At 43.5% G+C, this 23,211-nt stretch overlaps 3 protein-coding genes across 4 annotated transcripts in view; 1 reads left to right on the top strand and 2 right to left on the bottom strand.

The window, feature by feature from the left end:
- LOC134093412 (FERM domain-containing protein 5) overlaps positions 1 to 6,251 on the top strand; it is a 128,622-nt gene extending 122,371 nt beyond the window's left edge. The window contains exon 14 of the mRNA XM_062546461.1: positions 156 to 6,251. Coding sequence (XP_062402445.1) covers positions 156 to 757 — 602 coding nt within the window. The 3' untranslated portion in view covers positions 758 to 6,251. The remainder of the gene's footprint in view (positions 1 to 155) is intronic.
- A 78-nt stretch (positions 6,252 to 6,329) lies between these two features.
- blm (BLM RecQ like helicase) lies at positions 6,330 to 18,175 on the bottom strand. 2 transcript variants are annotated; one of them, XM_062546459.1, is made up of 22 exons: positions 17,781 to 18,175; positions 17,571 to 17,631; positions 16,754 to 17,480; positions 16,488 to 16,593; positions 16,025 to 16,113; positions 15,749 to 15,881; positions 14,844 to 15,637; positions 14,388 to 14,564; positions 14,099 to 14,217; positions 13,747 to 13,860; positions 13,346 to 13,444; positions 12,977 to 13,125; positions 12,371 to 12,477; positions 11,827 to 11,987; positions 10,903 to 11,098; positions 10,274 to 10,464; positions 9,869 to 10,013; positions 9,356 to 9,555; positions 8,847 to 9,042; positions 8,456 to 8,578; positions 7,502 to 7,703; positions 6,330 to 7,021 (listed from the first exon to the last, which is right to left on the bottom strand). In XM_062546459.1, exons 1-22 carry the CDS (start codon positions 17,873 to 17,875, stop codon positions 6,784 to 6,786), a joined length of 4,422 nt encoding a protein of 1,473 aa, XP_062402443.1. In that variant the 5' UTR covers positions 17,876 to 18,175; the 3' UTR covers positions 6,330 to 6,783. The 2 variants fall into 2 exon arrangements, with proteins under 2 accessions (XP_062402443.1, XP_062402442.1); XM_062546458.1 differs by having other exon boundaries at positions 16,754 to 17,631.
- A 151-nt stretch (positions 18,176 to 18,326) lies between these two features.
- Positions 18,327 to 23,168, bottom strand: ctsh (cathepsin H). The gene is made up of 12 exons (XM_062546460.1): positions 22,892 to 23,168; positions 22,526 to 22,557; positions 22,086 to 22,191; positions 21,903 to 21,973; positions 21,705 to 21,809; positions 21,201 to 21,287; positions 20,594 to 20,649; positions 20,379 to 20,460; positions 20,069 to 20,137; positions 19,820 to 19,926; positions 19,016 to 19,141; positions 18,327 to 18,859 (listed from the first exon to the last, which is right to left on the bottom strand). The coding sequence occupies exons 1-12, from the start codon at positions 22,965 to 22,967 to the stop codon at positions 18,790 to 18,792; spliced, it is 987 nt and encodes a 328-aa protein (XP_062402444.1). The 5' UTR covers positions 22,968 to 23,168; the 3' UTR covers positions 18,327 to 18,789.
- Between the last annotated feature and the right edge of the window lie 43 nt (positions 23,169 to 23,211).

Below are 23,211 nucleotides of genomic sequence, written 5' to 3'. Positions count from 1 at the left end.
GTTCACACGATCCTGTGAAGTCCTTGGCACTTGTAACTTCCTTGTCTAGTTTACACCTCAGTAGCATAGAATTCCCCATGTTGTGTTCTCTTATACTCTTTTACCCCTCTCCCCTCCACCCCTTCTCCCCCCCCCCCCCTTTTCCCCCCCGGCAGGTCTGGAGTCCCTCCGTGACAGCGCCCACTCCACGCCGGTGCGCTCCGTCTCCCACGGCGACTCCTTCATGCCGCGCTCGCGCAGCCAGGCCATGGAGGCCAGCGGCGGCGGCGGCGGCAGCGGCGAGGCGGTCATCTCGGACGAGGCCTACTGCCCGTCGGACAGCGTGCTGCCCACGCCGGTGGCCGAGCACAGCCTGGAGCTGGCCGTGGCGCGCCAGGTCAACGGCGCCCCCTGCAGCATCGAGGAGGAGAAGGAGTCGGAGGCCGGCACGCCGGCGGTGGGCGACGAGCTGGGGCCGGACGGCAGGGCCCTGGTGTCCGGGCCGGGCGCGGGCCTCTCCTCGCTCAGCGAGGCGGAACAGGTGAATAAGTTTGTTTTAAGTGTCCTCCGCCTGCTCCTCGTGACCATAGGGCTCCTCTTTGTCTTGCTCCTCCTCCTCATCATCCTCACCGAGTCCGACCTTGACATTGCATTTTTACGTGATATCCGCCAGACGCCCGAGTTTGAACAGTTCCATTACGAATACTTTTGTCCCCTCAGGCGGTGGTTTGCCTGCAAGCTCCGCTGGGTGGGCGGGCTGCTCATTAACGACAAGTGAGCGCGTGCCGTGCGGCCCTCGGGGGGTTCGAGGCGTGGCGCGGCGCACACCCGGCCCACACCCGGCCCGTAGAGCGTAGAGAACCCGTTGGTGGGGGGTGGAGAAGACACTAAACGCAGCGCCGGAGAGATGGAGGGGGAGCTCCCGTCCCGTCCCGTCCCGCTCCGCTCCGCTCCGTCCGTCCCAACCTTCGGCTTCTCTCATGGTCCGTCCTGCAGACTCGCGCCCCCCCTCTCTCTCCTCTCTCCACCACGGACTGCCGACGCTGTGCCAGGAGCTCTCACCGTTTTTCTCCTTTTTCGTTTTTTGTCTCCTCCCCACCACCACCACCACCCCCCCACCTCTTGCGTTTTTTTCTCCTTCGTTTGTTGGTTGTTTTTTTTTACACTCTTCCAGTTTTACGTTCCCCCCCGTCTTTTTTTTTTTCGTTTGAATTTTCTTTAATAAAGACAGAGGATGAATTTTTTTTCTCACGTTTTCTCCCCCTCTGTTGGGATTTCAGGTCATTGCAGGCATTTTATTTTTACAGAAAAAGAGAAAAAATATGAAGAAACCATAAAACTTACAAAGAACTAAAGAGTGCACTGTTCCTGAATAGGGATGAATATTTTTGTTGCAACATGAGACAGTTGCCTTCATTTGCTATTTATTGTTTTGAGTATAACTGAGAAATGACATATTTAAAGAATGTGATGTGAGAAGGGTGTTTGTGTTTGTGTTTGGTGAAGAGAAGCAGGGGAAAGGAGTGGGATCTTTGAGGGGGAAGTGGATGATTGAGGCCATTTTCTTTTCTTGTAGAAGGTGCATCCTTTACCATCAGTCACTCATGGCAGCTGAAGGTTTTTCTCTGTGAACAAGGCTGGTGTGTAGGGAAGCATACAGTACAACATGAATAACCGCAAATAATTCAACAATTAACACAAATGTACTAAATGATTACACTTGGACACACAACATTGTGAGCGCTGTGAGATTGTGCAAGTTGTCTGAAGAGAAGTTAATGGCCAGGGCAAGGACGTCAGAAGAGATAGTTTGAGTGCTTTGAGGGCAGTTGGTTTTTGAGTATTGTTTGGAAGAGGGGATTGAGCATCACATACGTTTCTAGGAATATATTTATGTGTAAGCAGTAGCAAGCTGTGGAGTAGAATTATGTTTTTTTTTTTTTTAAGTAAAGGGTTTTATAAAGGATACCATAAAATAAACCAGTAACAGTGGTGTTATGTGACCCACTAGTGTGTCAATAACTGTTAGAGAAGTGAATATGGTCGGTCTCTTGAAAACACCTAGCACCCATAGATCCAACCTAGCTAGATGTGCAATATTGTAAAGTGATGGGTTTTTTTAGAGGAATATTTCAATCAATTCTGAAGGTGTGCATTTGCGTTAGCTTTGATTTTTTTTCTTTCATTTTCACTCTTATTGTCCTCATTATGATAGGACTTTTTGAATTTGAGAGATGACTCCTTGTATAAAGAATGACTGGTTTGTTTCAATTCCATATCAGACATTGCTCCTGAGTTTGTACCTTGTGAATACCATGCTACTATTAATTATTAGAATACAATAACAATGCTGTACTTTTTTGTACAAAGTAGTTAGTTTCCTAATATATTGACAGTTTTTTCCATGTATATTTTAACAGAACTGAAATGTTATTTTGTTATTGAAGATTAAATTATACCTTTTTTTAGCTCTGTGTTTCAGGTGAGTTGTAGAGTTTATGGAATAATTGGATGGAGTGATATTTTACAAGGCAAAAAGGACAGATTTTCTTTTTTCCCTGGTCCACCTCTCACCAACCAACCTCTGTTACTCGAGCCAGCAGTGACACAGATCTCTCTGTATGCCAGGCATGCAAGCGCGGCCTAAAATAAAAACGTCATATCGACAGAGCAGACATAGGAAGTTTAGCTGTCCAAGAAACACAACTTAAGCAGCAATCAAAAGAAATCAACCAGTTCTGGACAGAGAGAGAGGGAAAGAGAGAGAGAGAGAGCAAAAGAGAGAGAGAGAGAGAGGATTTGGGCTATCAGGTGCCAAAGTGCTGTCAGCTTTTGGTTGATACCTCAGTGCTGTGATTTGGTTGTTGGTTGATTGTGATTGCTGAACTGATGGATGGAAGAAATATCTGTTTAGATTTTGTGTCTACTCCCAGTGTGTGTGTGTGTGTGTGTGTGTGTGTGTGTGTGTGTGTGTGTGTGTGTGTGTGTGTGTGTGTGTGTGTGTGTGTGTGTGTGAGAGGTGGAGAGCAGTTTCTGAGAGTTGTACGTGTAGCCCCCCTAAAAGTTGTTTTATGTGAGTGTGTTTAACTTAAACTTAATTTAAAGTGGAACACAGACAGAAAAGGAAGATTTGTTAGGTCTTATTTTTGAAATAGGGAAGACTGGTTCACAAGGAGAAATAACGACTAGAGGGCGGAGAAGAGAGCAGGGCGATTGGGGAACAAGGGACATTAGAGCAATGATTTTATGCCACTAAAGGCACTGGCGGCCTGCAACTGAGGGAGGAGGTACAGGAAATTAGGTCTCAATCTGTACACTGTGACTGACACACGTCTCGTCCAATAAGCCTCTGTCAATCCTCCTGTTGGGTCTGCAAAAGTTAGCGCAGTTTAGATGGCTGGTTGCACCACACTACAGTAACAGCAGATTCCTGGCTGAAGTACTAAGATGCCACTCATGTAGTCTTGGTCTAACAGCATTGTTTTGAACCTGATACCCACCTGTTTTGGCCATCTCAGTGTGCTATCAGTGGGTCTGTGTATAAATAACAATGACCGTCTCAACCAGTAATGCATAGCAACAGTCAACATGTATGCTAGTCTATAATTGATCATCCACTACACAGCACACTACGGGGGCGACATCAGTACAAAGGCACTCGCAATGTCAGGTTAGGCCTGAGAGCTGTGTGTCCTTGCGTTTTGATGACGCCTCAGTCTGTCTTAAAGGTACACACTTTGATGGACATCTATCTTAGACTCTCATTCTGCCCACCAGACTACAGCACCTATTATGTTACAGGGCTATCTCAGCTACAACCATATTATTTCTAACAACTGTTTCTGTTAGCTGCTGAAGGGAGGACAAGTTGTCTTGCACATGTGCTCTAAGTTTGTGAAATGCTGTAAGGACTGTACACGCCACAGGAGATGAAAACCTCTACAGAGATTCGTGAGACGAACGTGCATGCTTCTTACTTTTTAAAGTATCATGCATGCATATCCAACAGCAAGTGCAACAGCAGAATGGCTTGGAGATGGTTTGAATCCAACAGACTGCAAATTAAGACCATGGTGTCTTAACGTGACATTTATGTATCATTTATATTTGCTTATGTTCTTCCCTTTCTTGATGGACAATAAAAACTGGATTGTATTTTGATTTGTTTTCCAATGGGTGAGATTTGGTAATATCAATGGTCAACATTGTAATTCATTTTACAGCATAATGTAGCTTCAATGATCCTTCCATGCATGCACAAAACTAAAGGCAGCACCATTCAACTAGCAATAATTTGAAATGTAAAAGGGAAATTCAATAATCTGCATTGTAAAAGGGTATCCACAAAGAATTGTACAAACATCTGAGTTTCGTAATGAATTAATAGCAGCTGTGGAATCAGATTACTTGATTTTCTTGTCATGTGGAGTCATTTTTGTCTGATCATTTCAATGCACAGCCTTGAGCTCAATACACTGTTCCAAAAATAATAATAATGATTTTTATATGAAGACAATACTAGTAATTGTAAAAGTGGATACAGTATTTAATTACTCCCCAAAATATTTGCTACATTTTGTACACATTTCGCTTCCATGTTTTCCCTATTTGACGATTCTGTCCATGTTTTTGTTGTTCCTGTGTGACCAGCAAACTCTGCCTCTACCTGAATCTCTCCAAAACTTTTCCAAAGCCGGCAAGTGACAGGCTCTGAGAACTAAGGTGCAATACCCGCGTTCTTTGCTGTGCTGCACAAACACTCTGGCTCTTTGTCTTTCGAGCTCTGGCATGTCCCTCTGCGTTGTGCCCTGGCACTCTTGTCCTGATAAGAGTGTCACGCAGTGTGTGTGTGTGGCATGGCCGAGGATGCCCATTGTGCCAGCCATGAGTCTTGACGATCAAGTGTAATCGGTTGTCTTCAAGTCACATTCTTGCAGTAAAAGTACGGAGGTGGGGGATACAACAAAACAATAAGAACGTGTCCCTTCTAATCTGGTCCGTTTCCATGGTAACACTATTATTTATTTCATTTGAGTTTTTTTTTTTTTTTTTTTTTTCCCCGTCCTGGTCTTCCTCTTGGGAAGCTGGTGGTAGTACTTTGTGTGGAAGCTGAACCTGCCTCTGGCTGCCTGTGTGTGTAAAGCAGTATGATAAAGGGGGAAAGTGCATAATGACTGAAGTTACACCATATGCTACCAACCATATGCTGGCAATCATTCTGCCAGAGTGCTTTCATCAGCTGGTCCTATAGACTACTGAACTGCATTGCAGCTAGTGTGGCCCCATGGCACACCAAAAGTAACAGGGTGGAAGAAGTCATTTGTAATGCTGTGGGTATATGGGTTGAAATGTACTGTATGTCTCATTTCATTTCAGTTTGTATCCACTGGGTCTTGGATGTATTAAAGCAAACTTGACGATATGTACAGGCCTACCTAAAACTGCCTTCTTTTTCACCACCAGCTTAATACAAGTTTTACTTATGTATGTATGTATATGTATGTATGTGTGTGTGTGTGCGTGTGTGCTTGTATGTATGTGTGTGGTTATGATCAAGTGGTTGTACTGTACAACAGCTGAATCCTGTGTAACTGCTACTGTCGACCACTGATCTAAACACATCACATGACACACACCGCTCTAGTCAAAGTGGCCAGCAGACATCTCTGCTCCGGGAGAGGGATTCCAGCCCTGGGGAAAGCACCCAAAGAGTGGGGGAAGCACACGTTCACATACATGTTTGCTTATTTATTTCTCGGTAGTTTCTCATGGCCATTTCTCCCGTCACCAAGCCTCTATCTCCTTCTCTCCATCTGCCCAGAAACTGAAAGACTGAAATGAAATCAGTAATTGTAACTTGCTTCTACTCAATGTATTGTGCTTCTGTCACTTCTACCGGCCCCTACACTCTCCTCCCATCTCTTCCCCCCCGCCTCAAACACACTCTCTTTCTCCAGCAGCTATGTGCGCGTACACACACATGCCCAGAATGTGTTGGTGCATAGCTGTGCCGTAGACATGTTTTATGTATTTCTGTATTCTGCATCTTTTTAAACTTGGGATTGGAGGCTGCTGTTTAGTTACTTAATATATAAATAGATATATGAATATATACAAATTTATGTGCCAAATCCAGTTCCTGTTGAGTCTGACTCATTCCAAGACCATCTTTGTACTGTAGGAAACCTTCCATACGAAACGGTATGAAATATTGTTTCTCTGATAGTCCCTTGTAACTGGTGCCATGGAAATATTCAAACTTGAAATAAACATCAAAAGTGTTTAAAGAGGAGGCATTTTGTGGTTTATGCGTGTTACATACCTCAGATGAAACATTACGGAACACAATATCTGTTGATTGTACCCCTTTATTTATCATTTATTTATTTACAGCATATAAAATTGACTGCAGCGTACGGTTTTGTCTGAGGTCAGGCTAGTCGATAGGGAGTTAACAGTTCATGCCAGTATGATGGATCGAAAATGTACTTTTGGTCCAAATATTAACAAAGAAAAGTTCCTATACTGACTCTATGGCAGGTTATCCTTTGTAATGCATGGAACACTAGCACAATTATTCAAATATAATCATCATTAAATGACTGTTAAGGCTAAAACTGTTCAACTTTATAACTTAAATGACCTATTATTTCAACAAAAGAAGAAACAGATATCCTGAATACAGGACTATACATACAAAAACATATATACAAACAATGTTTATCTAACAAATATTACACATATTTACACCTGGCAGTCAGCTCATTGCTGGACTTATCTGAGGTCAGTGAAACAGCTCCCTCTTCAGGGCATGTGGGAGAAGACAGGTTTGAGGAAGGGGCGTGCCGCGCTCTGGGGTGCCGGCATAGCCATGAAGCCCGGTCTCCGGCCTGCTGCGCTCGCCTGCGGAGCGCTGCTCGTGCTCCCTCGGCCGGACGCCCCTCGACCTGCCGCGCCGCGGCCTCGAGATTTATAACCACCCCTGCTGCTGCTGCTGCCGCTGTAGGAGCCAGAGGAGTTCCAGGAGCTGTTGCTGTACCCCCTGCACAGAGACGAGGAGACAGATGAGGAGGAGAGACGACTCGAAGAGAAACAAGTAGAGACAAATATCAGAAGGCACAGATAAAATGAGAAAGGAACAGATGAGGAAAAAAAGGCTAACAATGGCTAATGGATTCTGTTAAAGGAACCGTACGTAAGAAATGTATTTCAATTCATCATAAAATGGCCCTGATATGTCACTAGACATTAAGAAATCATGCCCATTTCAAAAAAGTGAAGTTGCAGCCCTCAACTGATGTTGATGTTTACATGTTGTGTTTTGGCCCTCCACCTATCTACTCAAAGTCAGTAGTATTTCAGCATCCGGGCTGCCAGCTCTGCTCTAGTTACCACAGCAGCGGTGTACACCGCTGTACAGTATTTTGAAAGTGATTGCAGTACCAGTTCTGGACAAGAACCTACATACGGTTCCTTTAAACTAATGAGTGTGTGGTTCCCCGACTGCGGAGGGAACGCTCACCCTTTGGCCGAGGAGCTCTGGTTCTGGTAGCCTCCTCTTCTCCTCTTGGGCTTCCTGGAGTACCCCGCCTTTTTCCTCTTCCCCCCTCGGCTGTTGCCCCGGAAGTAGGTCGACGACTCGTCTTCCTCGTCCTCGTCTTCGTCCATGTCGTGGCGACCCGCCGCCGTGTCAATCCAGCCGGAACTCTCCGGCTCTTCTTCGACTGATAGGAGGGGGGACCAATCAGACACGGCATCTCATTCTGAGTACTTCTTTACTTTTAAATTACTTATCTCGAGCGCACAAAGGCATTCACACTGAACATTATGGCAACAGGCATTACCCGGATGGGCCACTCATGATAACAGTATAAATGTTGAGTGGAACACGAAAAACGTTTTGACCCTCAACGGTCGTTATCTTTGCCGTACAGCGGTAGGGGAGGGAGCAGTTGAGCCAGCTGGAGCAGCACCATCCAAAATGTGCAAACAAGTTATAACATTAAACTGTTTTGACGACTACCGTATGTCACTGTGGAATAGAAGACACCAGCAACATTGTGTCTGAATGCTGAGATAGTCATTTCCTCTAAGCGAATAGAGTTTGTGTTGAATATGAGACAACACTATACACTACCACGCAAATAAACACAGTGCAGACAGCTCACTGCATACAATTGTACTGATAGAAGTAGGCTGAATGACACGCAGTGAAAGTCTGAGTCACACAGAATTGATGGCCATAAGAAACTAATGGTAATCATGTACACAGCTAGAGACAAACTTACTTATTGCCTCCCTCTGAATGACTAAAGATGAGGAGTATGGATCACTGTTTGCCTTGCCAGATATTACACTAGAAATGATTGATAATAATGATATATTAAGGCATGGGGGCACTGCAGAGGCTGTAGCCATGTGTGTGTGTGTGTGTGGCACTGCAGAGGCTGTGTGTGTGTGTGTGTGTGTGTCTCACCAGGGAGCTGCCACTCGGAGTACTTCTGCAGCAGCTCGATGAGTTCTGCTCCGTACTTCTCCAGCTTGTCCTCCGTCACGCCATCAATCTGCAGCAACACGTCGGGGTCCGCAGACAGCGTCTCTGCAATCGCGGGGACAGCCAATCAGTAACAAGCAAGATTCACAACACATTAAAAGCCCCATGAGACGCGACAGTCACTCATCAGGCTTCCCCAAAACAATGTGAGATCGACAAAACCTGCCATCAAATACCCCAGTGTTTGAGCATAGCGCATTCCATACTAGGTTTCAGCTTTGAGTATGTGACAGCCAGATTTGAGTTAAAAACAGAGAAAGTAGAGTGGGAGTGTTATAAATAAGCTAATGGTCTGCAAAGGTATCCAACCCACCAGCGATCTTCTTGAGCGTGGCAGTGGAGAAGATGTTGTAGTAGTGGATGCCAAAGATCTTGCCCAGCTTCTTGCACAGGTCGTTGAGCTCCTCCAGGCATTTCTGCACCATCTCCTCCCTCTTGGACACATTCTTGGTGACCGCCGCCTTGTGCTTCCTGATGCTGGAGGCATTCTCCGTCTCGTAGAATTCCACCTGAAATACCACACGGTACAGGAACAGGAACTGTTACACCCCAACTCTGGAGACATGAACTATCATATCATGACTGCAAAAGCAAAGGGGGAAGAGGCCATAAATAAGTAGGCTATTTACAACAGCAAAGTAACATAAATATTTCACGACTCTAGGGGGAGCTTTGGAGTCGCCAAAAATACCTGAAACTGCATAGTGTACCTTTGCGATCTCTCAGAATGACCCATAGGACAAATCAACAATACACTGGAGGTTTCCTCATCGGTCATAAGGAGTGCGCTGACTGCGAGCAACTCTGGCTGTCCTCTCTCACCTGCATGTGGCCGCTCTGGACGTTCATGGCCTTGGGGCCAGCGGAGATGTAGGCCACGGCCTGCCCGTTATTCGTGATGTACAGATCCTCCTCCACGATTTTGTCCAGCACCAGCTTCTTGAAGAGACGGTCAGCGTTGTGTCTAGTGTAGGCAGCGCCGACCCCGAACATCCCTGTCTGGACGCGGGCACTCTTGTGACCTGAGGATACCGACATGGTTTCATTACATTAGATTACATTACATTTGGCTGACACATTTTAAACAAACCACAACATGGTAAAAACCTTTTAAGCTTTTAAGAGCAATCCTAACAACAATTTAAAAAACACAATTTTTTGCAACAATTTCATACTATATTCAAACTTCTCTCTATATAGCACGCTTTATATCACATGCAACTGTGCCGAAAAAAAGAGGTTATGACAGGATGGTTACAATCCTCTGGTTGTGGCACAGTTACATCCTATAATAAGCCTCTTGCAGTTACCAGAGGTTAAAATAAACATACTTACCGATGAAGATGTCCACGAGCATGTTCAGGGTTAGTCGGCTCTGCTGAGCAGATTTGTTGTAGCGGTTGCCCACTTTCTCACAGTTCTCCTGCACAAACTTCACAATCTTCTTCACGTCCTCGGTCACATTTCTCACCTTGTATTTCTGCAGGCCAAGGTCAAAGGTCATAGTTAGAGCCGCAGAGCTACGTCGCAACTTCACACCAAATAAAGACACTGCTCAGCCACACAAAAACATACAACAAAAATGTCTGACAGATGTTTGTCAGAATACAAAACGACTACCAAAGAACTACAGATTTTTTTTCTTGTTTTAACTAAATAATGAGCCCCCAGTTCTGGCCCAGGGCCATGACAAGAGGACCGTTTGAGTAAGGGGCTTATCAGGGGCAGACAGACACTCACATTTGGTCTAGAGCAGTTGTCACATATGACCTCAGGGTGCTCCCTGCAGAAGCTCTTGTTGAAATTGTGCTCGCCGAAGTAAGCCAGCAGCTGGATGCGCCTGCACTCCGCCATGTTCTCGCAGAAGTGCACCATGCTGTGCAGGTTGTTGAAGTGGGTGGCGCGGGCCTGCCGGTTCCCATCCTTGTCCACTGCACGACAGGTGGCAAATAAACAGTGAAGATGCATTTGTTAAGTTTGAAGTTGAAATATAATCTGTCAAGACAGAATACTTGATACTGACCATCAAGGTCTGCCTTGAGAAAACATGCAAAAGGAAACCAATCTAGAGCTCGCTAAAAGCCTCCACAAAAGGCCCCAAACAGAGACACGTGGGAAGAGAGGATTATTTGGTCTACATTCATTCTTTATATAATGCAATGGTGCTCTGCTCTCAATGTATTGTAAGCAAATGGGCATACTGTAGCCTCAATCAGCACAGCAGTGAGCTTCGTTATTAACACCTGATATTCCAATGAGTTGTTTCCAGCTGTATCTTCATAATGAAATGACCAAATCTAGGCCCTGGAGATAAAACCCCCCCCCCTCCCAACACACACACACACACACACAGAGAGGAAGATACGTACTGGTGAGGAGCCTCTTGATGCGGATGACGTCGTTATAGGCGTAGAAGAGCACACACTCGGACATCTCCCCATCTCTGCCCGCCCTGCCCGACTCCTGGTAGTAGCCCTCCACAGACTTGGGAAGGCTGGCATGGATGACGTAGCGCACGTCCGGCTTGTCTATGCCCATGCCAAAGGCAATGGTGGCACAGATGACCTGAAAAGTGTACACATCGTCTACATATAAAACTGGTGCTCGATTTGATTATGTAATAATAGTGAGGGAAAAAAAAGGGAAAATAAATGCATTCTCTGAGGCCTGTTTACTGGTTTTGCTATTCATTCATTCGGGTTTAATTTTTCATATGAACAAATTAAAAAAGGGAGAGGTACTACAAATAGAATGGAAAGTATTTTAATCTGTTGTCTGCATCTTTACAAGCCAGCTGCTTTCTGGTTTTTACTGAGCAGGGCATGAATACTCAATAACTAATGTCTGCCTTTGATATACAGTATATTTTATCCTGCACCTGTGCCAAGTTATGTGGCAGGTGTATGTTTTTCAGAATTTATCCCTGAATCTGCGACTGCATCCTCAACTCCAAAAATATAATTGATCTATCTGATTAAAGAATTGCAATTAACTATTTCAAACAAAGACAAAATAACTAACTAGAGTTAGTAGTCTAGTATTTGTATGGAACTTGTATACACAACCGCAGTTTAAGGCCCCCTAGTGGCTATATCTAAAGACAGGACATTGCAGTACAACTGTTGGGAAAACGACACAACCCAAGATGATGACTCTGAATCCAATTTCATACACCTGATGATTCAGTCACATTTTTACAAACGTTCTAGATTATTCCCAGGACACCTGAATGAAGCAGATCACGAATGGTGAGGAGGTCCCAGTCAGCTGGTTGAGAGGAGCACCGGGCTCACCTGGCAGCCGTCCTGGTTGATCCACTTGCTCTGGACGTACTCTCGATCGCTGTCGTTCAGGCCCGCATGGTATGCCAGGGCGGCAATGCCCGCTCTCTGCAGAGACTCTGCCATGGCATCACAGTCATTCCTGGACAAGCAGTACACGATGCCAGAGCCACCTACAGCCCAAGGAAGCCAAAATAACTCTTAAAACACTACTACTACACACACACACATAAATATGCCATAATGGAGCATACTGTATGAAAGGATCAGGCAGGAGAGTACATTAAATTGCATGAAACATTTTCATAGTCTTATTTTACTTAGTTTGCCTACACAAAGATTTTATAGATCATCTGTAGAGATGAAATAGTTCTTAAACAATAATTGAACATGACCTTAAGCAAACCCAACCCCTAACCATCACAATACATTTTAGTTAACAACGCATGAACAATATGAGAATATCTAAATGGGACTATACAGGTAAAGTGTGACCAAAAAAACATGTGCAGAAAGTACAGCAATTTACAGAAAGAAAGGAAATGCAGCTACTCACGTGGGTAGTGTTTTTTGATCCATTCTTTACAGTCCTCGTCAACTTTCTTGGGTTTTTTGGGTAGGACCGTATACTTCAAGTTGTGTCGATTAAAACTCATGTTGAAGCTGTTTCAACACAGATGGATAATGCACTATTCAGCCAAGAGATTTACTAAAGCATGAAAGTTTGCATCTACAGCGATAAAGAGAAGAGACTGAAGAGATGGGTTTTTTTCTGGAATGTTCTACATCTTGATGTCAAAATATTGTTTTGATTAAGCCATACTGCGGGACATAAATTAACATAAACAGTTACCACTGTGATGAAATCAAATATCAGATACTCTAATTTTGCCATCAATCTATAACAACTAGATTATGTGAGGACAGTCAGAAATGACAAAGGTCCCTTCTCAACCTCTCTCCTCTCTTCGATCCTCCGACTCTTTCCTACTGATCTAAAAAGAACACTGGATAGACCATCCCATTGTTACCGCCCCATCATTCTTTATCTAGGGAACGGGCCGGAGGTCCGAGGAAGGAAGGGAGGATAGATAAAAAGCCGAATGAGAGGAGCCCATAGCCACACAACAGTATGTGTGCTGGGCCACGCTGTGGTACATACACCTGTGGGGAGGTCATCTGCAGCTGGTTGAGGATGTCCTTCTGCACACGCGGAGTCGCCGTGGCCGTGAGAGCCATGATGGGCACCCTGGGAAATTTCTGCCGCAGCTCGTTCAGGCGCTTGTAGTCTGGTCGGAAGTCATGACCCCACTAAGTGAAGAAAGGAAAGGTGCGTCAAAATATATGGACTAAGAGATTGAGGAGTGTTGTAACATACACACGCTAAAGCTGTAGGGGAAGCTACATCATGGGAGGGATGTGGCTGCAAATGAACTATTTTCAAGCACAGCAAACCATCATTCACACAATTACAATTTAAGAGGTGCTATGATTTGTGTTTTTCTCAAGCACCTCGGGCAAGCCTCCGTACCTGACTGACACAATGAGCCTCGTCAATGACAAAGCGTGCGAGGAGGCCCCTCTCAAACAGGTTCTGCAGCGCGCTGGTCATCCTACCACTCGCCGAGACCTGAGGAGAGACAAATGTCCGCTAGTCAAGAACAAATGACCGCACGCCATACGCCATATCCATCTCCACCAGAATAACACTACAAAACATTTACAAACCACAATTGCTCTCTTCAATCCCGCTGTAGGATCTCAGTTATGGTTGAGCACTAGATGGATTAGATGGATTAGATGGATAATTTGGTAAAAAAAAAACAGCTGGCAAAAGACCATCCCAGGAAGGCGTGCTGCTAAACCACAGAGCTCTCACTGTGTGTGCGTCTGTGTGAGACAGACACACAGACCCCCTTCCCGCCAACTCACCTTCTCTGGTGTGGCATAGAGCAGCTTGATGACTGGGTCCTTCTTGGACAGCTGCATGTAGATGCGGTTGACCTCGCTGTCCTTCTTGTCCCCAGACAGACTGGAGGCTGGGATCTACACCAGTGACAGGACAGGAAAACAGAGACAAGTTGGGACCCGGGCCTACTTGAAAGCATACTGTTCACTGTTCACTGTTCACAAATGCAAAGCTTATGTACAGTATTGCCTGCCAATCCCTATGCGTTTGATCATTTATATTTGTAACTAATCCTTATTTGTTAAAGGACACACATACAGCATCTTAGCACTCCGTACATCAAATAGGACCGTGTAATGATTATTTATGTCTTACACCCAAGGTGGTGAGCTTCTGCAGCTGGTCCACAATCAGTGAGCGCAGTGGTGAGATCACCACGGTGACACCTGATGTCACACATGCAGGCAGCTGGTAGCACAGACTTTTACCTCCTCCTTCAAACCAAACCAAAACAAAGCAACACATTATACATTGATTTTTTTTTCATACTACTAAATCATGAAAAAATGGATAGCATGTTGTCACTTGAGTTATCAGACTAAACTCCCTCCATCCCCAATTGCAAAACATGAAGCTAATTTGCAGCTGCTTTTGTGTGACAAACCTGTAGGCATCAAGACAAACGTGTCAATGCCCAGTAGGGAAGCATTGATGGCCTCCAGCTGGTTGAAGCGGAACTGGTGCAGACCGAACCTTTTGTGGAAGATCTTCATCATCTCTGCCGAGTGGGGGAAGGTGAAGCCCCTGAACCGGTCATGGGCCGGGTTACGGAAATCGGGCTCTGTAAGAGAGGACGCATGAAAACAGCATTGGTGTGTTTCTCTCAGTTTCAATGTACATGTGGAAAAGAGGAGTTTCCCCACCTAGCTTTTGCTTTATATAACAGTATTGTCACAAAAGGGATTTAGAATCACAGGACTATTTTATTGTAAAAATAAAATATATAACCTATAAGAATCGCACAAGTAAATTGTAGTGTAAACATCTTGCAAGCTTAACAAAAAGAGACATTGAGTGAAGGGGTCTCAATTCTTATTTTTAATCCTGTTCTTAAACTCACCTGGAGTAGAGGGCTTGGAAGGTTTAGGAGCAGGGGCAGGGCTCGGTGTGGAGACTGCACTCCTGGCCGGTGTGGATTTCACTGGCCCTCCCTCCCGTATTGTAGAGACGAGTGAAGTGGAGGTCCGATTCGAAGTGGAGGTGCTCGTAGTCGGAGGTTCGTCAAAGTACTCCGGAATGTCTGCCTCATCAAACTCATCGATGTCAAAGTCGTCAATGTAGAAGTCATCCCCATCTGCGTCTGTCCAGTTATTTGTGTGACTGGACGACTGCCTGGTGTGTCCCCCTCTGCTTTCCGTGGTCACCTCAGGTCCACTAGATGGCTTCTTAGGGGAGTAAAACGAGGGCTCTGGTTCGTCATCGTCTACTATCTGAACATCAGACTGCCGGGAGGACGGCCTCGAGAAGCAGTCATCCTTCTGGTCATTACTGCTCCAAAAGTTGAAGCTGCTGGAGCACTTGTCCCTTTTCTCCTCAGTGAAAGTGGGTTTGATGGAGGACGTTGAGGGTCTCCAGGAGGACCCTGGAGTCTGGACATCGCTGATGAGGCAGCTAGAGTCTTCAAAGACACTGCTGTCATAATCCACTGGCATGACGGAGGAGATGGACTTCCTGAACAGGAACTCTGTCTTGGAACCGTTCTTGCTCTCCTCACAGAAAGGTGACGTTGTTGACTTTACACTGGGTGTGGTGCCAAAAGCTGAACTTTGCCGGAATGATGCCTTGGGCAGTGGTGTTGTTCCCTTGTCTGAAGTGGATGTTCTAGGCATACCTCCATTAGCAAGAATTCTTTTCCTAGGAAGATATGTACCTCATTGTTAACACACAACCAAATTTTTTCCCAAGTGACAGAAAATGTCCACCTTTGGACTACAACTACTTAGACTCTCATTCAGCTCTGCTCACCTCTGGGCTCGCTGCAGAAGAAGATCAGTACCACAATTTAGGCCAATCAACTCATGTTCAGGGATGGTGTCCACCAGTTGACAAATAGTTTCCATAATGCTGAAGAGTGCATCGTCTGATTTAGCATCAGGTCCTGACGAAACAGAATAATACAATGAGAGATCACTTAAATGCACTTTTTCCAGCCGGCAAAGAAAATATGTCATATATGGCAATATGTTATATTATATTATTATATCAATCACATATTGTGGGTGAATGCAGTAACATGCATACCCTTGGTATCTTTGGACTGTCTGTCAGTGACTCCAAACAGACTTCCAACTGACTCCCTGTGGGGTAAGAGGCTTCGGGGACTTGTTTTGCTGTAGCATACAAACATAATTTTCAACATAATTACAATAAGCATGAAGTATTAAGTCTTGGAGGAAGGGTGTACTAAACACAATATAACCCAGCCGATTGATCAAGGTGTCAACATGAAATAATAATTGTGATTTAACTGAGGAAGGATACCGGAGCAGCACAGATGTTTGTTGAGACTTAATTTTTTAATACAATAGTGCAAAGAAAACAGTTTTGCTGTGCACCATCGCATTAAAAAATTAAGTCTCAACAAACGTCTGTGCTGCTCCGGTACCCTACCTCAGTAAGTTTGATCAGCTTGTCCCCTGCCGTGGATGCACCAGTTGTTTGCAGAAGTGCATAGGATCTACTCCTTTCATTAATTGTGATTTACCTTGGCCTCAGAGAGGGGCTATCATCCTTGGGTGGTATGAAATCCATATCCCTTGATTCGTCATCAATGTGCAGGACATTTGGGTCAATGCAGTCAATTTGTGTATCTGTCATTCAAAAATAAACCAAATTGCCATGAATTCAAATGTATAGGCCTAATAAAATGTCCTGTACCACTGTTAACGGCAAACACGGAAAGTCCTTTGAACATGCCACAAAATATGTTTCAATTTCTACCATGACAACATTGCACAGTATTGTACTAACCTTGAATACAAATAGAGTCATCTTCTGGAAATTTGTCTGACGGCCTAGCCTCAAATACAGCTTCGTCCTCGCTGTCGCTCAACACAGCCAGTTTCTTCTGGACTGACCGGTGTCTTTTCGTGACCTTCACTGGCGAGTCTCCTGGGTCAGTCTCTTCCAGTTGAGGGTGAGCGTCATTTTGTAAAGCCCTGGACATCTCAAAGTCGCACTCCAGATCTTCCATAGCCGGCGGAATTTCAAGTGAACCACCATGGCCGCTGACGGCACTGTGTCGCTCTGTGTTGGTGGTTTTACAAACTTGTTTTCTGTCACCTTCAGTTCCTCGGTCTTTAACAGTTTCTGCATCAAATTCATGCGACAGCTGTACTGGTAATACATGGCCCGGTAACGTTTTGACTGGAGTGTTCCCTGGTTCAGTGCTGGGGGGATGTAAAGCCCTCACTAATGGTGCAGGGCTTGGAGACGCAGTACTCCCCTTGACTGGAGTCTCAAAGTCATCAAAATCATCCCAGTCGTCGTTGTGGATGCCAAAAGAACTGTCCAGCAAAGAAGTTTTGTTTACTGAAGCTTTTACATCTTGCTTGACCGGTGCAGTGGAGAGTTTGGAAGATGTCTGGTCTGAGATGGACTTATGGACTGCAAATGGGTTTGGTGGAAGCGTAATGGCTTGCGGTTTGCTTTTCGTGTTAGCCGAGAGCAAGCTGAATTTTGGAGTTGGCCTATCAGTCTTGGTTGAAAACGGCAAAGGGGGTTTGGTTACTGCACTGTTATGGGGAGTATTGACATTCCTGTTTGCTAGACCACTTGAGCCCGTTACCTTTGATGCACAATCAGTGTTGGAGTTGGACGAGGTCGACTTCTTTTTGAAAGTAAAACTCCTGGGAGAAATGAAATGATATTGTCAGCAAGCGATATCAAAGATTTCTATGTAAGTAAGATATGTACTATTCAGCATAAAGTTCTTAAGATTAATGTGCCTAGGCACATTAACCTAGCTATTGCTAGGAATGTTAGCATACATACTTACCCAGGTTTCGGTCTGGCCAGTGACAATTTGCTCTGAACAGCATGGTTGTGTCGTTCAAGTTGTTCCTTCAAATTATTCTGAGGAATACTCGGCATTGCTAAACACACAAACGCTATCCTATCACATGAGGAAAAAGCTACTTATAAGTTAACGTTAATAACAACACCAGCCAGCTAACCACGGCTAGTTAGCTACCGAGCTGAATTCATAACAGTAGCTGCTAACGTTCGCGTGCATCGCTGAATGCATGGATTTCAGAGATGATTTATCAATTCAAAGTATCAACCTAACTATGGTAAACATATGACGACTCATACAAACATTCCATCTGATTTATTTCCCTCGTACCACTGCACAGTCCAGTACAAACAAAAGCCTGTCGGCCTTTCCTGACAGTTGGTATTTTTGCGCGTCTTAGAAGTCAACTCTCATTGGTGGAGAAAAGTAATCTTCTTTTTTTGCGCATTGTTAGCAACCACAATGATTAATACACTACTGCCACCATCCGAGCTGGAGTGTGAAGTGACGAGACATAAATTCACAGCACACAGTGACAGGTAACCCTGAGCAGTCTTTAGTTAGAATAAAATTACACGTTGAATAGGCCTAATAAAACACATCTTGCATTCTAAACAACGCTTCATTTACATGTTTAGATTAAATCTAAAAATACAAAGTGAGTCAATGCAAACAGGCGAAGTATTAATGTGCTGATGAAAATCAACCTGTTGTAGGCTATTAAAAAACATTGCTTATGTTAGACTACAACTCAGTGGTTATGATTATTTTAGTTAGACTGCATTTTGTAGGGGCTATAAACATTTTCAAACACTGACGATATTATAGCCTATCAAGCATTGCAATAAGGTCTTAGACAAAGGCATTTGTGTATTAGGCTACATTTCAAACTTGTGCTACACAGTGGTATCCCTTTAAGTCCTCTTCTGAGTCCTGGGCCGACAATGTAATTTAGGGCCCAAAGCCTACTGTTCACATTGATCTATTTAATTCACACCACAGGGTAAGAAGCACAAGCTGCCAGGCCACACATGTTCTTTCCTTGCTCAATGTAGAAGTACCTGTGAACATACAACCAGCACATCTTTAAGGCAATGTAATGTCTGCAAAGCATATTCTATAGTTAGCATCCGCCATGGGTGAAGTAAGGTTGTGCTTTACAACTTCAACATATGATCTGATGGACGAAGTTAATGATTGTAATTTCATAGACCTACCCATCCAGTCCCCATTCGGTTCCCCAGGAGTTCTTGACGATCCAGTAAGGAAGTCCATTCTCCACTCCATAGCCTACGGCCAACACCGCATGATTCACCATGTCTGTGGTGTTGTGACACTTAGTGCTGCAATCATTTACAGAAAAACAGATCAGTAGATTGTCACGGGTAGTTTGTACCTGGTGGTCATTGGTCAAATCTAGTTATCACATGTGGGACATTTCAAACAGCAGCAGACTAACAACAAACACAACACTTCTTTGCTAAGTTAATTTTCTTTTTTTTACATAAATACATTTTTAATAAAAACATAAAATACCAAACCAATATCCCTAAAATGTCAATCAGGGCTTCTTGGGGCTTATTACTTAAATAAAGAAATTCAAAATAGCTGGCAAAATGATTTACATTTAGCTCAGACTGCATAAGACTGTTGAGTTACAGACTTAAAATCCAACACACAACCTCAGACTGCATTTTTGCCTCAATGTCAGTGAAATGACAGAGCATCTGTGTAGCCTGTGCCACTTGTATTGGTGTATACACACAAGTGTGCACATTGGTGAACACACATTCAGATGTCTCTTGCACACTGACATTCAAATAGAATGGTCAAAGGATGTTGCATAGCCTAGCCCAAACATCATGGAGGACTGATTTTGTAGGACTGGAAATCTTTCTTTCCTTAAAAATACATAGTAAGTACAGTGTGCAACTGTGCCATGTGATGCTTTATTGCAAAAACATAAACAATACATTAATTCAAGAGACACAAATCTCTACTGTACCAGGACGTGGGCCTACCTTGTGTAAACACCACTTTTGTAGTGCATGAAATCACCAGTTACCTCATAGGCAAAGCTGACAGGATTGTGATTGGCAACTGCATCCACCATCTCCATCTCTTCATACTAGGACAGCCACAAATCAAGTGTGATAAAGGGCAAGGTTCCGTTCTTATCTTGCTTGTATTGTGATTCTTATCTTGCTTGTATTGTGATTCATATCTTTTATTTTCATGGTATTCCTAATTGTTGTGTTATGAGGGCTCACCTTTGTAATGTTGACCACTTCCTTCACGAAAGCAGCAGCCAGATTAGGTTTAAATCTACAGTCGTCATCCTGCAAGAAGTAGTAATGTTCTATGATTATGAGACCATAGTTTTTGGATTTATATTTTTTGACATTACATACTTTATACATCTGTTTATTTGTCAGACCTGAAAGTGTCATGTAAAAAGCAACGAGTCATAAAATGACATGCTGAGTGTGTTGTGTACACAGAGTGGTGTTTGTTGTACCAGTCGAAAGAATCTTAAATAGAATGCTGTGTGGTTATTAAGGTAGGCCTACTGGCACTTACAACGCCTTCATAAGGGTAGTCATCTTCTGTCATCAATCCTTTATTATACATGATGTACTCAAAAGCTTGACTGGGAAGTCCACTGTGAAGACATATGATCATAATGAGTGTTTTTCTGACTGTTTACATCCTCGGATTCATGGCACCGTGACAACCTTTTGTTGTACAGTACATTAACTTTAATATTCAGCAAGTTCATCAGTTTAGCAACTTACCCATTACAGCCATGGTTGTTGAAGTCCTGGGCACAGTCTACCAACTGTTGCTCAGACTGAAAGGTATAGGATTACATACAAGTCAGACATTCACATTTAAATATTCATTCTGTATGCATTTCTACCTAAAGCTCTAAAAACGATCAGTCTATCAGTCCAACTCTAGAGCTTAGTGTTTCCACCATTCTGCTCTAGTAGATGAGCACAAATGCACAGGACCAGTAAAGACTCATATCTTATGAAGCGCTTGTTCATATTAAGCCAGAAAGGCAGATGCGCTCAATTTTATCAATTCTTTGGGTGCGTAAAAAGAAAAACTAGTAATAGATCTTATATAGTATCTTGATTGCATGTACAAGACGGACGCATTTCGGCAAACAGCCATCCTCAGACGCTGAGGACGGCTGTTTGCCGAAATGCGTCCGTCTTGTACATGCATTCAAGATAGATAAAAGAACGAGAATATACTCGAGAGTGCGTTTATCTTTCTTTAAACCTGTTCATATTAAGCTATACTGTACACAAATGTATTCCTCACATTTATTGTACTACAAACAACAAACAAAAATAAAGGCAAGAAGCACAAAGGACATGTTGTTAATCTCACCAGATACAGTAGCTTTCCAGTGGAAATAGCAGTTACAGATTCCAAACAGCCTGTGGTTGAGAATGTCCAACAGCTTCCACACCCCCCCTTAAATGACCAAAATGCGTAAATGAGTATTCCACATATTCATCAATAGTATGTTATATGTCATACCTCATCACAAAAACACAGCGCCTGAAGTTTTATGAAAATTGTCTTAATGTTACCCTGTGGCTCTGTCATAAATACAGATTTCAAGTCAAACCAAGTCAACAATGTTATTGTTGATCCCCAGACAGTCCTATGTTTCCTCATTGCATATAAACACAGTGAGTTACTGTACTGTACTATTGATGCACAGTTACAGTTACTTTGATGCATTGTGAAATGTTATGTCATGCATATAGTACATTTAGTGAGTGCACACAAACAACACACAACATGCTAACACAACACTGATTGAACAGGACCTCATCAAGGGATCCTTTGTCCCAGCCTTAGTCGGTCAAATCTGACACAGATTACCTGATTTTTTACATGTGTCACATAATTCCCCTTCTTTCTCCAGTCAATAGAATCAGGATAAGGTCCCTTTCCTCCTGCATGGTTCCCGTGAGTGGCAGAGCAGTTCTGAATACAGAAGTACAAAACTGTATACAAAACACTGACCAAAAAACAAACAAACAACTGACTGTAAGACTATAACTCACACTCCACACCAACCTGGGGTTCTTTCAAGAGGAAGTACTTCCGGAATTCAGCAAAGGTCATATCAGAGAACTGGTTGAACCCCACTGCATAGTAAATGGAGACATATTAAACTTGACCAATTCCAGTGCCTTACACTATCTACTACTGTGTGATTGTCTTGAAATACTGTACAATTGTGTACTGGCATAGGCTTACTTGTGAATGAGTGATTCCCTGCATTATGGGTCTCAATCACCTTCTTGTTCTCAGTGAATATCTTCAGGCGCTGGTAATACTCAATCAAGTCATATTTTTTGTTGTACTGAAACATAAAAGGGGTGAGTTTACAATGACAACAACAGACAAATGCAATTTTAAAGAAATTGATCCAATGGCATTATACTGTATACTGTATTTCCAATATTTGCTGAGGTTTAAGACAATAGCTAACATGAGAATTTTATGATGGGATTAGTTCGTCCCAAATGTAATAGCCTAATGGAATACCACGTAGATGGAATTGGTGTGAATCAGTGATTTATTTGTTAGCCTGCATAGCACTAGGTGGTAACCACTTCCTTGTAGATCCTCGGGAAGTCCCTGGTACCAGGCCAATGGAATTTTAATATTTCGCTTGTTACAATAGGCTATCTTACCTTGGACATCCATATCTTGAAGTCATGTTCCTCTGTAATAAACAAAGGGTTTCGGAACCTTATACTCCAGTTCATAACAGGCAACATCAAACATGTGTATTTAGTTCAGCAGCCTGTGCATGCAATCAGCAGCCAAATGGCCTATATTCTCCTTGGCTACTCTTGCCTCATAACTCACAAAGAAACTGAATGTTGCAAGTGGTAACAAAACTACTACCAAACAACTGAATTAAAAGAATCAACCAACGTGATAATGGCGCGTTCAATAAATGTACCGACTAATTAGAGACAAATGTGATTATAACTTTCAGTTTGTTGCCCAGTCTAGTGAGGGTAAAGTCAGTAGCCTACTAATTCGTCACTTACCCTCTGCTGTTACTTCAGGTGTAGAAAGAGAGACTTTCCACACAGCGAAGAATAAGACAAACACTGTCGTCCACATCTCGACACAAGTGAACAATAACCTGTCGCGCCCGATCCGATATCAGCTCGTCACATGATGAGTGATTATTCTCACATCCCCTTTACAAACTCGGATATCACTGACAAAATGTAGGCCTGACGCTGAACACCTATTTTTAAACTACTGGCAAATGGCTGTATATGAATATGTTTGTTGTCAATTGTGCAGTAAATGCGTACAGATCAGGCGGTGATTTTCAAAACAAGTCCCGTTGATACATGTT

This window comes from Sardina pilchardus, chromosome 10, assembly GCF_963854185.1.
Source record: "Sardina pilchardus chromosome 10, fSarPil1.1, whole genome shotgun sequence".
NCBI classification, from domain to species: Eukaryota; Metazoa; Chordata; class Actinopteri; order Clupeiformes; family Clupeidae; genus Sardina; species Sardina pilchardus.
The sequence above is the reverse complement of the archived record's forward strand: the minus strand, read 5'-3'. Positions and strand labels throughout refer to the sequence as shown.